This window comes from Erpetoichthys calabaricus, chromosome 1 (genome assembly GCF_900747795.2).
Source record: "Erpetoichthys calabaricus chromosome 1, fErpCal1.3, whole genome shotgun sequence".
Lineage (NCBI taxonomy): Eukaryota > Metazoa > Chordata > Cladistia > Polypteriformes > Polypteridae > Erpetoichthys > Erpetoichthys calabaricus.
This window is the reverse complement of record NC_041394.2, coordinates 32,782,825-32,797,603: the sequence shown is the minus strand read 5'-3', so window position 1 is coordinate 32,797,603 and position 14,779 is coordinate 32,782,825. Positions and strand designations below refer to the sequence as shown.

General features: G+C 37.2%; 1 protein-coding gene across 1 annotated transcript in view; it reads right to left on the bottom strand.

Annotated features, from left to right (window-relative positions):
- Positions 1–13,879, bottom strand: part of timm50 (translocase of inner mitochondrial membrane 50 homolog (S. cerevisiae)) — a 67,038-nt gene extending 53,159 nt beyond the window's left edge. Inside the window, exons 1-2 of the mRNA XM_028797463.2 lie at positions 13,665–13,879; positions 5,492–5,657 (exon numbers count right to left, since the gene is read on the bottom strand). Coding sequence (XP_028653296.1) covers positions 5,492–5,657; positions 13,665–13,844 — 346 coding nt within the window. The 5' untranslated portion in view covers positions 13,845–13,879. The remainder of the gene's footprint in view (positions 1–5,491; positions 5,658–13,664) is intronic.
- Positions 13,880–14,779: the final 900 nt, after the last annotated feature.

Genomic DNA, 14,779 nt, shown 5'->3' with positions numbered 1-14,779 from the left:
AAAGTTTTCAAAAAAACTGACAATTTAATGCTTTCAGCTTTCCTGCCTATTTATTTATTTATTTATTTTTTTACAAAAATGTTCAGCTGTCCAATACATTTATTCATAGCATGGTGTCCCTGAACACACCTGAATATTACATTAAAAAGTGCTCCAAGATTCAAAACTGTCAATTTTTTATTGACTTGATCAAAGATAGATATATCAGACTCTTGAACATAATGGGGATAAAAAATGAATTTACCTAATGCCTCTCTCTTAAGTATGCAAAACATCTGCATGACATGTTTTTTTGATGAGGTCGCACATAACATTTCCTTCTGATGACAGTTCTATGAAGGTTATCTCCATGCTAAAGTTTGGATACCCATGGCCAAATTACATTTTTTTCTTGACATTTGAGGTTAAAAATAAATACAACTTCAACAGCACACATACTAAGTCAATGACACTTCTCGAAATATGTTAATTTACAGTTATGATTTATTTAATTAACAATAAAAATAAAAGCAAATGTGGTACTTGCATAAGTTCGGGGACCCTATTAAGTAAGCACTAAGTAATACCACCTTTGACAAAAATCACAGCTTGTATAAGTTTTTTTGTAGCCATCTAGGAGTCTATGAATTCTTAGCTTGGAAAACTTTCCCCATTCTTCCTAGCAAATAGTTTTCTGCTACATGATATTCTTGGTTTGTCTTGCTGATTGGTCAGCACTTTTAAGATGTACCCACAGACTTTCAATAATGTTCAAGACTGGGGACTGCGAGGGACACTCAAAACCTTTACTTTACGCTTCTTGAGGTATTTCTAGTAGATTTTAAAGTGTGTTCTGGACAGTTATTGTGTTATAAAAGCCATCCTTTGTTCAGCTTTGTCCTTTTCTTCAAAAGCTGCTACTATTTTCAATCAAACAAACGGTTCGTGGTTCTGGCTAAAGAGTTTATTTTTAATTTCATGTGTCCACAGCACTTGGTTCCAAAATGCCTGTTTTATAAACATGCCGTTTGCAAACTTAAGATATTATTTTTGTGAGATGGTTGCAGGTGAAAAGTTTCCTTCCGATGGCTATTTTAGTAGTAGCTAAAACTGCCTGCAGGTTCCTTGCAGTCATACAAGGGTTTTCCTTTTGCCTTCCAGCACAAATACAAGGTGTTATGTCCATTTTCTTGGTCTTCCAGATCTTGTCCTGTCCCCCGCAGTTCCCCTGAGATCATTTCTTATGGTCTTCCCCTGCTTTGGAGGCATTACTCAGTTTAATTTTCAGATCCCTATTTAGATGGTTAGCAGTGGCCACTGTTGTTGAGTGTTTGCAGAATGTTTAAAGAGCCAAACAATGTTTTAGGTGCTGAAACTGTCATCAGTTGAAAATTCTTGACCAGACTAACAACAAATGAGCTAAGTCAGACCAGACTAATGGACTAACAAGCTCTGAAACTGATGTCTAAACTTTTGCAAATGCCCAATTTCTCTCTCTTTTTTTTTTTTTTTTTTTTAACATCTTTTAATTCATCAAATAAACTTTTACAATACATTTTCATTAAAATGCCCTTGTTTCTGTTTACTCGCAGTCAAAGCTGCTATTCTTATATTTTTTGGTTGGGTTGTCCAAGCTTTTACTTAATGGCATTTGACAATATAAGGTGGTCAAAAACTGTGTCTAGATAGGTTTATGGTAGCTGAAATAGCTTTTATAGACCCCTGACAACCAACTCAAGTTATGTACAAAGTGCATTAACCGATATACTGTTGTTGCTTGAGAATGGCCAATGGCATGTAAAAGCTATCAGACATGTAGATGAGGAAAATATGCAGGTCAAAATAAACTCGCTTAAGCTACAACTGAAAGAGTACACCAATCAGTAATTAAGATCACACAGGAAGTCTCTTCGTTTTAAGACACAGATTTTAAAAATTAGCCAATGCTTTTTAAAAAAGAGCTTTTAAAAATCTCAAAAATTTGTGCAGCATACTTTACCTGAGATATACTAATGAAAAATTAATTTTCTGAACACATTTCCTTAAAGAAAAAAAAAGTCAAATTTTTATGAAATTAGTACACAAGGAACCAATTTATTTCATGTGGACAGGAGACATGAGAGTAAAAAAAAAATTACCCCCCACATTCTTGTAACATTGATTTGTACACACACACATATTATATCTTAATACATAATTCGCCTGTCTCCTCACTCACGTCCGTCTGAAGCCGAATGCGCAGTCGCCTTCTGTGCACGTCCGAAAAACCTTACGAGACCAAAATCCAACCCTAACATTGCGGCAGGCGGCGGATTTAGCCTACGCATTTCGGGATTATATTTCTGAAATCCCAAATCCTTCCGCCCAGGCGTAGGATATTAGCCCCAATCACAGCCAACCCTCACACTCAAAATAATACGTAAGACCATATTATTATTAAGTACTTTCAGCAGCAGGAACGACTCCACAGCCATCACGATCATTACACTACCGTCGTCTGCAGATGTTGATCTGCGCGAAGCGAGGTACACATTCTAAGCCGCATACAAATCTCCACAGGTGGCGCGGTACGCATTGTCGTACGCTGCTGTGGAGATCTGAGTAAAATAAAATGCTGCTGGCCTATTCGCACCAAGCACTGAATTTTCACCACACCATCTGGAGCGATTTTAATGCCCCTTGCATTCTCACCCTTTCAAAACTGCTTATTCTCGCAACTTGGTGCCAACGGCCGCAAAAATTCAAAGAGAAAGGCGACTTTGATTAAAGCTCTAGAGGCCTGAAAGGCGATTTCGACTACAGCTCGAGGCCTAATTATGCATTCTGATTCAATTACGCATTCATTCAATACACCTATATCAGGTTTGTGGTGCTTATACTTATTACTATTCCATATTTTACTGGAACATTGATCATTCAATATTATACTATAGGCCTGGAAAATTCATCAACTAACAGTACAAGCCTGTACAGTAATGAGTAAAGCGGATTAAAATCATTACAAAAAATCTTTTGTTTCTTCTTCTACTTTTCGTTGATTTGTATTTCTCATTTTTTCCCTTTTACTGCCATAGGCCTACATAATTATAAACTATGGCAATTTTTATGCACATTACACAAAATAAATTAAGCTTAAAGACTACATGTGTTTCCAAATTCAAAGGGCATTCCCTGTCAAACTAGGATTCGCCATGACTATAAACAAGTCACAAGGACAAACATTTGACATGTTAGGAATATTCTATGTGGCTTTTTCAAGAGTCAGAAGGGCGAGTGATGTGAAGGTGCAAGTTAAAGATGGGCCACATCAAGGGAAATTACTACCAAACAGTGAGAGTGTCTTCACAAAAATTGTAGTCTACAGAGAGATTTTACAACTTTAGTTGCATACTGACAGGCCTCCAGTATACAAACAAAAAACGTTGTCATAGATAGCATGTATTTTTTAAGTGTACAGTATTTTTCGCTGTGATAAAGTCATACATATCCCAAACCTCTTAGTTAATTATCATTACTTACATCACTTTATTTATTTCTTACTTCTCATTTGTTCTTCATACACTGCTGACACAAACTCGTGCCCGTTTCATCTTACATTGTCGAAACAGGCTTTTTGTCTAGTATACAGTGCATTCAGAAAGTATTCACAGCGCATCACTTTTTCCACATGTTATTATGTTACAGCCTTATTCCAAAATGGATTAAATTCATTTTTTTCCTCAGAATTCTACACACAACACCCCATAATGACCACGTGAAAAAAGTTTACTTGAGGTTTTTGCAAATTTATTAAAAATAAAAAAAAACTGAGAAAATCACATGTACATAAGTATTCACAGCCTTTGCTCAATACTTTGTCAATGCACCTTTGGCAGCAATTACAGCCTCAAGTCTTTTTGAATATGATGCCACAAGCTTGGCACACCTATCCTTGGCCAGTTTCGCCCATTCCTCTTTGCAGCACCTCTCAAGCTCCATCAGGTTGGATGGGAAGCATCGGTGCACAGCCATTTTAAGATCTCTCCAGAGATGTTCAATTGGATTCAAGTCTGGGCTCTGGCTGCGCCACTCAAGGACATTCACAGAGTTGTCCTGAAGCCACTCCTTTGATATCTTGGCTGGGTGCTTAGGGTCGTTGTCCTGCTGAAAGATGAACCGTCGCCCCAGTCTGAGGTCAAGAGCGCTCTGGAACAGGTTTTCATCCAGGATGTCTCTGTACATTGCTACAGTCATCTTTCCCTTTATCCTGACTAGTCTCCCAGTCCCTGCCGCTGAAAAACATCCCCAGAGCATGATGCTGCCACCACCATGCTTCACTGTAGGGATGGTATTGGCCTGGTGATGAGTGGGGCCTGGTTTCCTCCAAACGTGACACCTGGCATTCACACCAAAGAGTTCAATCTTTGTCTCATCAGACCGGAGAATTTTCTCTCTCATGATCGGAGAGTCCTTCAGGTGCCTTTTGGCAAACTCCAGGCAGGCTGCCATGTGCCTTTTACTAAGGAGTGGTTTCTGTCTGGCCACTCTACCATACAGGCCTGATTGGTGGATTGCTGCAGAGATGGTTGTCCTTCTGGAAGGTTCTCCTCTCTCCACAGAGGACCTCTGGAGCTCTGACAGAGTGACCATCGGGTTTTTGGTCACCTCCCTGACTTAGGCCCTTCTCCCCTGATCGCTCAGTTTAGATGGCCAGCCAGCTCTAGGAAGAGTCCTGGTGGTTTCGAACTTCATCCACTTATGGATGATGGAGGCCACTGTGCTCATTGGGACCTTCAAAGCAGCAGAAATTTTTCTGTAACCTTCCCCAGATTTGTGCCTCGAGACAATCCTATCTCGGAGATCTACAGACAATTCCTTTGATTTCATGGTTTGGGCTCTGACATGAACTGTCAACTGTGGGACCTTATATAGACAGGTGTGCACCTTTCCAAATCATGTCCAATCAACTGAATTTATCACAGGTGGACTCCAATTAAGCTGCAGAAACATCTCAAGGATGATCAGGGGAAACAGGATGCACCTGAGCTCAATTTTGAGCTTCATGGCAAAGGCTGTGAATACTTATGTACATGTGCTTTCTCAATTTTTTTATTTTTAATAAATTTGCAAAAATCTCAAGTAAACTTTTTTCACGTTGTCATTATGGGGTGTTGTGTGTAGAATTCTGAGGAAAAAAATGAATTTAATCCATTTTGGAATAAGGCTGTAACATAACAAAATGTGGAAAAGTGATGCGCTGTGAATACTTTCCGGATGCACTGTATATATACTTTGACATTTGTGTCACATTGGTATCATACCCCTCCAGCCTTATTTACCTTAACTATATGTACCTAATTTATGAGTTTTGTTTCTTAAACCAGCTCATTCCTAATCAAGCCTGTATTAAAGCAAGGCCCCAAAAGACAACAGAATATGTTTCTATGCACTCATGTTAACACTAATACTGTACTATATGAATTTCCAATTATATGTTGCTTCCTGTATTTTTAAAAAATGTCACAGTACTTACCAAATATATATACCACAGTAACAGTACTTCCAATACCAAAGAGACCTGCAAGCCTTAGGATGATTTTCTTAGCATAAGCAGAGTTCTCTTTTTGTTTTTTCTCCTCTTGCTTCTTCTGACCAGAATCTCCAGATGACCATGTGGTCTCTGAGGTGGCGGAGTTTTCCTGCAAAACAAAATGAGAATGACTGAATTTACACGCTAGCATAGCGAAATGCCAGTTTATTAAAACAGGCACAATGGCAAGTCCATGTCTTTAGATCATATTGTGTATTTATCCTCTGTTCACATGATCTTTCTTTGTGCTTCGTGCTGCCTTTGTTCATCGAGAATTACAGCCCTCTTGCGATACAGGACAACATGTAAAAATGTTTTTTTTACATGTAATGCAGGACAGGTACATACCTAATCTTTAAAAAAAAAAAAAACACCACAGTGGGTTAATAAAGAATTAAAGAGGAAGTTGAAAAGGACAAAACAGCTGTATAAAGGAATACATGACTAATAACTCCAAAGTGAATTGCTGGGCTCATGAGAACACGAGTGCAACCATAAAGAAGGATATTAGGGAGCCAAAAAGACAGTTGGAGAGGAATACAGCAGATAAGACGAAAGATGACCCTACAAGATTCTTTCAGTATTTTAGGAGTAACAGAACAATCTAGGACGAACTGAAGTGCATCAGGAATAGTAAAGGGAAATTAAAAGATAGACAGTGAAATAGCAGACACTCTAAACTTGTATTTTTCTGAGGTCTTCACAAGTGAGGACGTGGATAACCTCCTAGCAGTAAATAGAGGAGTACTAAGGAGGTTCCCGAGTGATTTAAGAATTGTAGAGGGAGAAGTACTGCTCAGATTAAATAGGCTGAAATCAAACAAATCACCAGGACCAGATAATATTTACCCTCGAGTTCTTAAGGAGGCTAGTGAGTACATACATAAACCATAGACACATATTTTTAGGAAGTAACTAAGCACTGAGGAGATTCTGAAGAACTGGAAAAGGGCAAATATAATCCCATTATATAAAAAGGGTGACAGGGCAGATCCAAGCAACTATAGGCCAGTAAGCTTAACATGCATCACAGGAAAATTAATGGAAGGAATTATTTAGGATAAGATTGAGTAGCACAAGTTCAGAAGTTTCTCTGAACAGTCAGCATGGGTTCAGAAGAGGGAAGTTGTGTTTTACTAACATGCTAGAATTATATGAGGAAGAAAGAAAATGATATGATCAAAGTGGATAATAGGATATTATTATTTAGCATATTAAAGCATTTGATAAGTGCCCCATGAGAGGTTGGGCATCAAACTAAAAGAAGTGGGAGTTCAATGTGATGTGTTTAGATGGGTGCAGACTAGGCTCATACACAGGAAGCAAAGGGAGATGATGTGAAGAACCTCATCAGAATTGGCTGTTCCACAAGGGACAGAGATAGGGCCACTGCTGTTTTTAATACACATGTATGTAACCTTCATAAATGTAATATTTAACAAAATATCAATGTGCAACTTTCAACATGTACAGATTCCAAATCTGCTCAATTATACCATGATCTAACTTAATTATAAATGTCAATGAAAATTCCATGCAACTAACATTATGGTAATAAAATAATGTTAATTACAATGCCAATATTGAATAAATGTTCGGTAACTTAGGCAACTCAAAAAAAATAGATATTTTGAAGCGGAAATGCAAATTATTTAAATTCCATCCAGCACAATAGATTGGCATATAGACAGAAACCCTTGCAAGTGATATAATAATAGTCAGTTTTGAAAAGGCAGAATATAAATAAGAATTATGCTTTTCCTGTAAAATGCGGTATATTACATCAAAAAAACCAACTTAAGAGTTTAAGTCAGAAGTATTTGTGAGAAAGAACATTTACAGAAAACATTCAGTTGGGATATGCATCAGATGAGAGAAGGACCTGCTGACTGAAAGGTTCAAATACATTGAAGATAAATTTATGGCAAGAAACCATTCCCACTTTATTCTGACATGTAACTGGCACTGCCCCCAACCCTGACCCTACACTTTACAGATAAATAGCCCACATGGCGACTGCACTCATCTTTTCTTGGGTTGAACTCAATGTGAATAAAGTGTTCCCTGGTAAATAACGTGCTAGGTCTGGTTGGTGAAGGTTATACCAGTGTCAGGTAACATACTAACAGATTTATTTTGACCTTTAGTAGAAATTGTATTTTTTGGATTAGAGTTTGTCTGGTTTTGCGTTCAACTGTACAAAGACAAACGGCTTCGTATTATAGTTGAACGTTTTTATATTTTTACTATGCAGCAGAGAGAGTAGTTGGTTTGTAATAACTTCTAACTAGGATTATGACAAATTCCCCAAACACCACCCCCAAAAAAGCCTGTAATGGCTGGCTGTGAAATATGTCCTTCCCATACATTTGTAAATGCTAAAAAATTGTGAACATATTGCCTTACAGATTATCAGCCATACGTTGGTGAGTTGATCCAAAGGCCACTTCCACCTTGACTACTTCAGTCGTGGTGCTGGGCTGTCATAATCTGAATGTTCTTCCAGTTTATCCAAAGATGTCTAAATGTCTGCACAACCGAACCAGCGTGCAGTGCAGCAAATTCACTGTCAAAAGAAAATGTGCAGAGGCTAGTGCATTTCCTGGGAATGACTTTTGTACATTTTACAGCTCTTGTCCTCATGTTGAACAATGGCAACTACAGACTCCAAAGGTAATCTGTAGGTAGAAGCAAGCCTAGAAATTTTATGCCTGCACTAATGAAGCAATGACACACACCTGAGTAATCACAAACACCAGTGATGGCAATTGTCCCAAATATTATGGTTCCCTAGAATGGGGGACCATGTATTGAAAGTGCAATTTCTACAAGGTTTGACTGAAATGTATGTAAATACCCTTAAATTAAAGTCTGCAATGTGCACTTTAATCTTATCTGAATTGATTGATGTGTAATTTTAAACTGTAGAGCAGAAGGGAAAAACAAGGAAAAATGTGCCTTTGTCCCAAACATTATGGAGGGCACTGTATATCTGGTCAGACAGTGTTATTATGTTAGGTGTCCTGCACAGTCCCGATAAATGAAGAGAGGCTTTGCATGGAGACCCACAATCGCTGAAACACACAGTTAGTAGGCACACTTAGTAAGCTAAGTAGAACACTTTATTGCTAAATACGAATCTGCAAACACTGAATTTCTGTCATTCGTTTGGCTTTGAAGGCATACTAATGTTAATTAGAATTTTCCATAAGAAGCAGCACACTATATATATTTTAAAGGCAAGTTGAAGAATGTAATGCTGTGTCAGAATTATAAATATATTAAGCAAAGATAACTACAGTCAAAGTAATTTTCCAATTCTGGATTTGCACATCGTGATAAGCAATAAGGTCTGATCTTTCATGTGTGAGAGAGAGAGAGAGAGAGAAAGTATTTAGTATGGGTTTTAAGCAGTATTTTTCAGTAAATATACAGAATAAAGATTACACAGAATAAATTTATAGTTCATGATTCAGCATAGGGTTTATAAAGAATGATCTACTGTAACTCCCCATTTGTTGTTATATTACAGGGATTCCCATCTCTGACTCACATTAACATGCAAACCTTACATTGTATTTTGATATTTATGAATACCAATACTAGTTTACTTAAATGATAGTTGGGTAACTACTTGATGTATATACCAGCATGTCAAATCTCATTACTGCTGGAATATTTACTTTGTATATTTTATATTAAATTAAAGAAAAAGGTGAATTACAGAAAAAGGCACAATATTGCTCACTTCAATAAAGGACGTACTTTAAAAAAAAGTTGGTGAATTGGATTTCTGTTTTTGCTGTGGTATCAAAAGGTACTGAGCATAATAAAATTTCACTAGTAGTGGTATCAAATACAAAAATTCTGCTATTGTGACTTCCCTAACATATACGGTATTATTAGCAGGGGTACCCTGCGCTGCCAGGAGTGGAATAATGTGTAATACATTCTGCAGGGTGGAAGTTTTGGCCCAAACCAAAACTTCACTGACTAAACCCACCACGACATACCTGTGCCAAGTCCCAAAAATGCCTACTATGGGCAGGTGCATTTTCTAAATAAAATTCACCCAAAGGGAAAATTTTTGTAACAAAAGACAGCCTGTGGTCTTCTTTATACAAATGAGGAATCTGTGAAAAAGTTGGTGGAAATATATTCTATGATGTGGACTGGCATGCCAGACAAACACACATTCAATTTTATATATTAGATCGGGGTATCCATCTACGGTCCTGGTGGGCAGCAGTGGCTGCAGGTTTTCATTCTAGCCATCTTCTTAATTAGTGAGCCGTTTTTGCTGCGGATTAACATGTTTTGTCTTAGTTTTAATTGACGTGACTCTGACCCCTTAGTTGTTTCTTTTTCCTTAATGAGCAACAAACAATAATGAGACACAAAACAAGCCTTCACATGACCAGCTAACCTGAAAATAAACAAAGGTGAATTGTCTCGGTCATGTTGATCTGCTCAGGTCACCAAAACATCTTGATGGTGGTCTTAGAAAAAACAGAAAATCAACAGTCTACTGTGGCAAAATGAGAGCAGCAACAAGTCAGGATATTCAATAACGGCTTTAATTAACAGCAAGAATTAGCTTTTCATTAAGAAACTGGTTGGAGTGAAATTGGCTGGAGTTTGACGTTCCAGTTTAGTTGGTTGTTTCACATCTCATTTCTGTTTGGCTGCCATTTAATGAAGAAACGAATCAATTCAGAGGACTGAATTCTTAAAAACACGGCTATTAAAAAGAAGGAAAAAGGAGTTAATTAGCAGTGAAAACTGCTCGCTAATTAGGAAAAGGGTTAGAATGAAAACCTGAAGGCACTGCGGCCCACCAGGACCGGAGTTGGACACCCCTGCATTAGATAATTCTATCTCAACTAAAATTTCTCTAATGTATAGGTTTTAAATTTATTCTACAATTTTTGCTTATCATTACAAATACAGTTTCTATATTCATAACTAATGAAAATACATTGCCTGAGTAAGAAATATTATTTATACACTCAAGTACAAGTATGACAATGTAATAATTGGCATTTTATTTACTTTCACACATTTTATGTACTGCAGAAGTCTGATGCCCTATTTCTGAATGTACTATAATAAAGACAGAATAAGTATTTAAATGTCAACTACAGTATAGGTGTTTAGGTAGATAATTATTTGTAAAGTTAAATATTAGCACTGCCTGATTTACAACAGTTCTGATCACAGTAAAGCAGAACAGTACATGCTCCTTCACTATGAGTTTAAAAAGGCGTAGCCTCTTTCCTCCTTTTCAATAATTGACCACACTTTGAAACCTTGCACCGATTCAAATTACATAATTCATTTTCATTTAACTACATCCACTTTTTTTCTCTACACACAAGCAGGTCTACAACAAATCCTTAAAAAGCTGGTACTTGAAACTAAGAAAACACTGAACCCTTTAACTTGATCAAGTTGATGCTTTAAGATCAACCTAAACCTTGTATAGTGTATGACATACAACTGATTTATAATTTTTTAATATACCTGTATTACATCTAACTTTTGAATTGCCATTTTCCCGACTGTGCACTCAATTAGAACAGAATGAACAGACAATGACAACAAAAGAACAAAAGATATTTCATAAATAAGAGAACATTCAATGCATCAGCGTTTCGTTAATAGTAAAGCTGTTCGTACACTGTCTCCAGGTCCTGTGTCTGTATGTGCGAGATGTGCTTCAAGACGTAACCTAATTGTACTTTAGTACAAGATTAACCAAATGAAAGAATTTTGATGGACCAATTCTATTAGTATCTCAGATCTCCAAGTGGCCATCACTGTGGAAGCCTGAAGGGGTTTACATTTTTTAGCTGGTCAGATTAAGACATTATCTTTAGTCCCTGGAGGCACTAAACTGTTACCTTTTTCGGTGCCCTTTATGCATTAATTTTATTTTAATAGAATAAATAAAACATATCATAAAAATACAGGCACTGAATAATGGTTGAAAATTAAGAATTTATTTTTTTCTTATTTTGAAGCTGCATGGCTACCACTTAAAGTGGAGTTTGCTATATATATTTTGCAAACCACACACTACATCTGCTACATCAAGCACTGTGGTGATTAACAAAATAACTTTCTCTGCAAGATGCTGTGCCAACTTTTATTTAATTTAAACAAATATTTCTGCTTAATTCAGGAGTGCACTTTACAGTTAATGAAAATGCAAAAAAAAAAAAAAAAAAAAAAACACACACTACTCCAACTTTGTTTTGAAAACTTAGTTAATATAGCATTTCAGCACTAAGGCAGCCAATCTATTTTTAAATTAAGTTCATTAATGCTTTAGTGTACATAGGCTATCATTTCAATGGAGGTCAACTTCTACTCTCCATGGTAACCTTTTAGTTTTACTTTTGTTTAATAATAGATCAGATTATGATAACAGTACTATTCATTAATATCTGTAAATAATACCTATTCTAAATAAACACAAGATAATTTGACTTCTTCAGCACTCCTCATCACTTAACCTGGCGCTTGCTGCCTTGATGAATCTCCTCCAACTTTTGTCCATCACAAACATTTTCCTACCTTCACCTGCATCTCCACACAGCCCCCTCACACGAGCTTCTGCTTCACAATCAATCTGCATCCTGTGGCAAGAATTCTCCATGCTTTCTTAATTACCTTCCCCTTATTTCTCCATCTAAAGACTGATACCATCTCAGTCTAGTTTATCTAATTTTCTCACAGATCTTTACCACTCCTCTCATTTTCCTAAACTTTTCATTCCTCGATCTCTCAATCAGACATCCATCTGAAGGCCACCCATGCATTCAAATTTCAGTTCTTTCAAGTTTCACTTCCTCTCTTTTTATTGAGTGTTTATCTGTTCCATAAATCAATACTGGCCTTATTACTGTTAAAACTGTAAATTATTTTTAACCATTATTTGTTGTGGCATTCTTTTATTACAAGCCACTCCTGGTCTCTACTCCCATCATTTCTTCCATGCTGCCTTTATTCTCTCACCTATTTCCACTTCTCGTGTCCCCTCTTGGGTTTGAACTTATCCAAAGTATTTAAACTTGTCTACCTGCTTAAGATCCAAGTCCATTCAATTTTGTATTCACATTTCGATACTAACCATGACCTCAGACTTTCCAATATTTACTCCACCACCAATCCCCTACTCTGGAATTCATCATCTGACTATAATTACAAGGTCAGCAGAACATGGCAGTTTCTAAAACTTATCACCCTCGATACCCTCACTATGCACATCAACCACAATGACAAAAAGGAATGTGCTAAGAGATTAACCTATATTGAAACTACTTGCACATTAAACATTTTTGTATCTCCATGTGCAGTCTATCCCTCATACATTACTTCTCTACCAGATTGAACATGATGTCAATCTGTAAATAACGTTAAGTAATTTGAAACGTAACATAAAGCACTGAATAATAGTGAAACTTTTGGCAGTTTGCATGTAACTGGGGACTAAAAATAAAAACAATAACCTTACTATATACAAGAATACATTGACTGTAAGCGATGAAGCACATAAATGCATGATTGTCGATGATATTACAGTTAAATAAGAAAGATAAAAAAGGTTTGAAAGAACGACAGGTTGCGCGAGTATTTTAAGCGTTCAGCAAGTCCCAACGCGCAAGCATCAACATTCTGGAGTTCAACCTCATATACTTGGGAAAGAATAATCAATACTCAGTATCTGTTGATGTATAGGTTTGGCGTGTTCTGCTCTTACTTTAAACCTTTTTTCCTTTCACCTATTAGCATAATTGCTATTTCAGTTTAATTCAGTTAATCCCTAAAACTGTTCAAGCGACATTGGTAGCAAGGAAGGAACCAAACCTAGTCACTGTACTTTTCTATCGCTCTTTCTCTCTCTCTCTCATACACACGTGAACCTGACCTTCACCTGCCAAAGGATTGCTACAGAAAGCCCTTCACCTAACTTAGTGTTCAAACATTCATTTCAAACTCATAGTTGAGGGCTGCGAAGACACATCAGTTGAGTCGTTAGCTTACATGACTTAAAGTCTTGAACGTGGAATTAACATAGAATGACAAGTCAAAGACTACTCGAACCACCTACCTGATTCCTCTGTTGCTGCAATCTGTCTTGAAGAATAGCTTGAGCCAGTCCCCCAGTAGCACTGTTAGCCTTCTCCGCAGAGAATGCCCGGAGGAAGGACTGAAGCAAGATGCCACGGTTATGGACCCGGCTCAGGCCCAAACCTGTGCGAACACACATGGGGAGCATTGACACCGACATCTTGCTTATTGAGCGGACATCGCTAATAACAACTTCCTGTCTAAGCTACAATTGGACTAAAACAGAAACGTGACAGAAAATGAACCAATAGAATACACAGAAAAAGAAACGCGTTTTTATTGACAGGCCCACTGTCAAATCGTAATTAGGAAAAGGTAGGACGTCTAGGAAAACGTTATAGTTGACCTTCTGTGGAAGCCAGGTTATATAGATTGATAAAGTGACTTAAGTTTGCTATTGAATTATTTGGCAAACGATACACGTGATTGATTAGAAAGTAAAACGTTAACAAGGTACAGAGCACAAAACTGCCACGAGATCTGAAAAGCAGATGTAGCATGACATTTTAAAACCTGCCTAATCCAACTCAGGGGTACGGGACACGATGCCCGGTGCTGCGCGCCTCGGAATAATGAAACTGTCAGTTTTCGGTAGAATTCAGTGCCTCATTTGTTTTAGCACGGGTGCGTTAAGTTGCGATTGGTTCTGATCTCACTGGGTTCGTAGTCCGGCTTTGCATGTTGTTGCCTCTTTCAGAGAAGAGTGAACTTTGTACAAGGTGCGGCGAAAAATGACACATTTTATAAAGTCTTCACTTTTATCTTCACCTACAGCTAGTTTTAACCATCCGTACATCACACCTTTTGTACCTATAAGTTCTTTACTGCTGGCATCATTAGGTATCTAATGTAGTCATTGTTAAAGGGTAGCAAATCTACAGCATGTCACTTTACATGCCTGGTCCTCTTTCTCCCCATATTGATTAACACCACTGGATCCTTTACATCTTATGAAAAATGAGTGAAAAATCTTTTCTACCATTATTTAATCTGAAAATTAGATAATTTAATGCTTCTAGTATTGTTTTGTGTGATTACCCTGCACAGGGCTTTTACTTAGCATATCTTTGAACATTGCATTACTGATTAACTGGT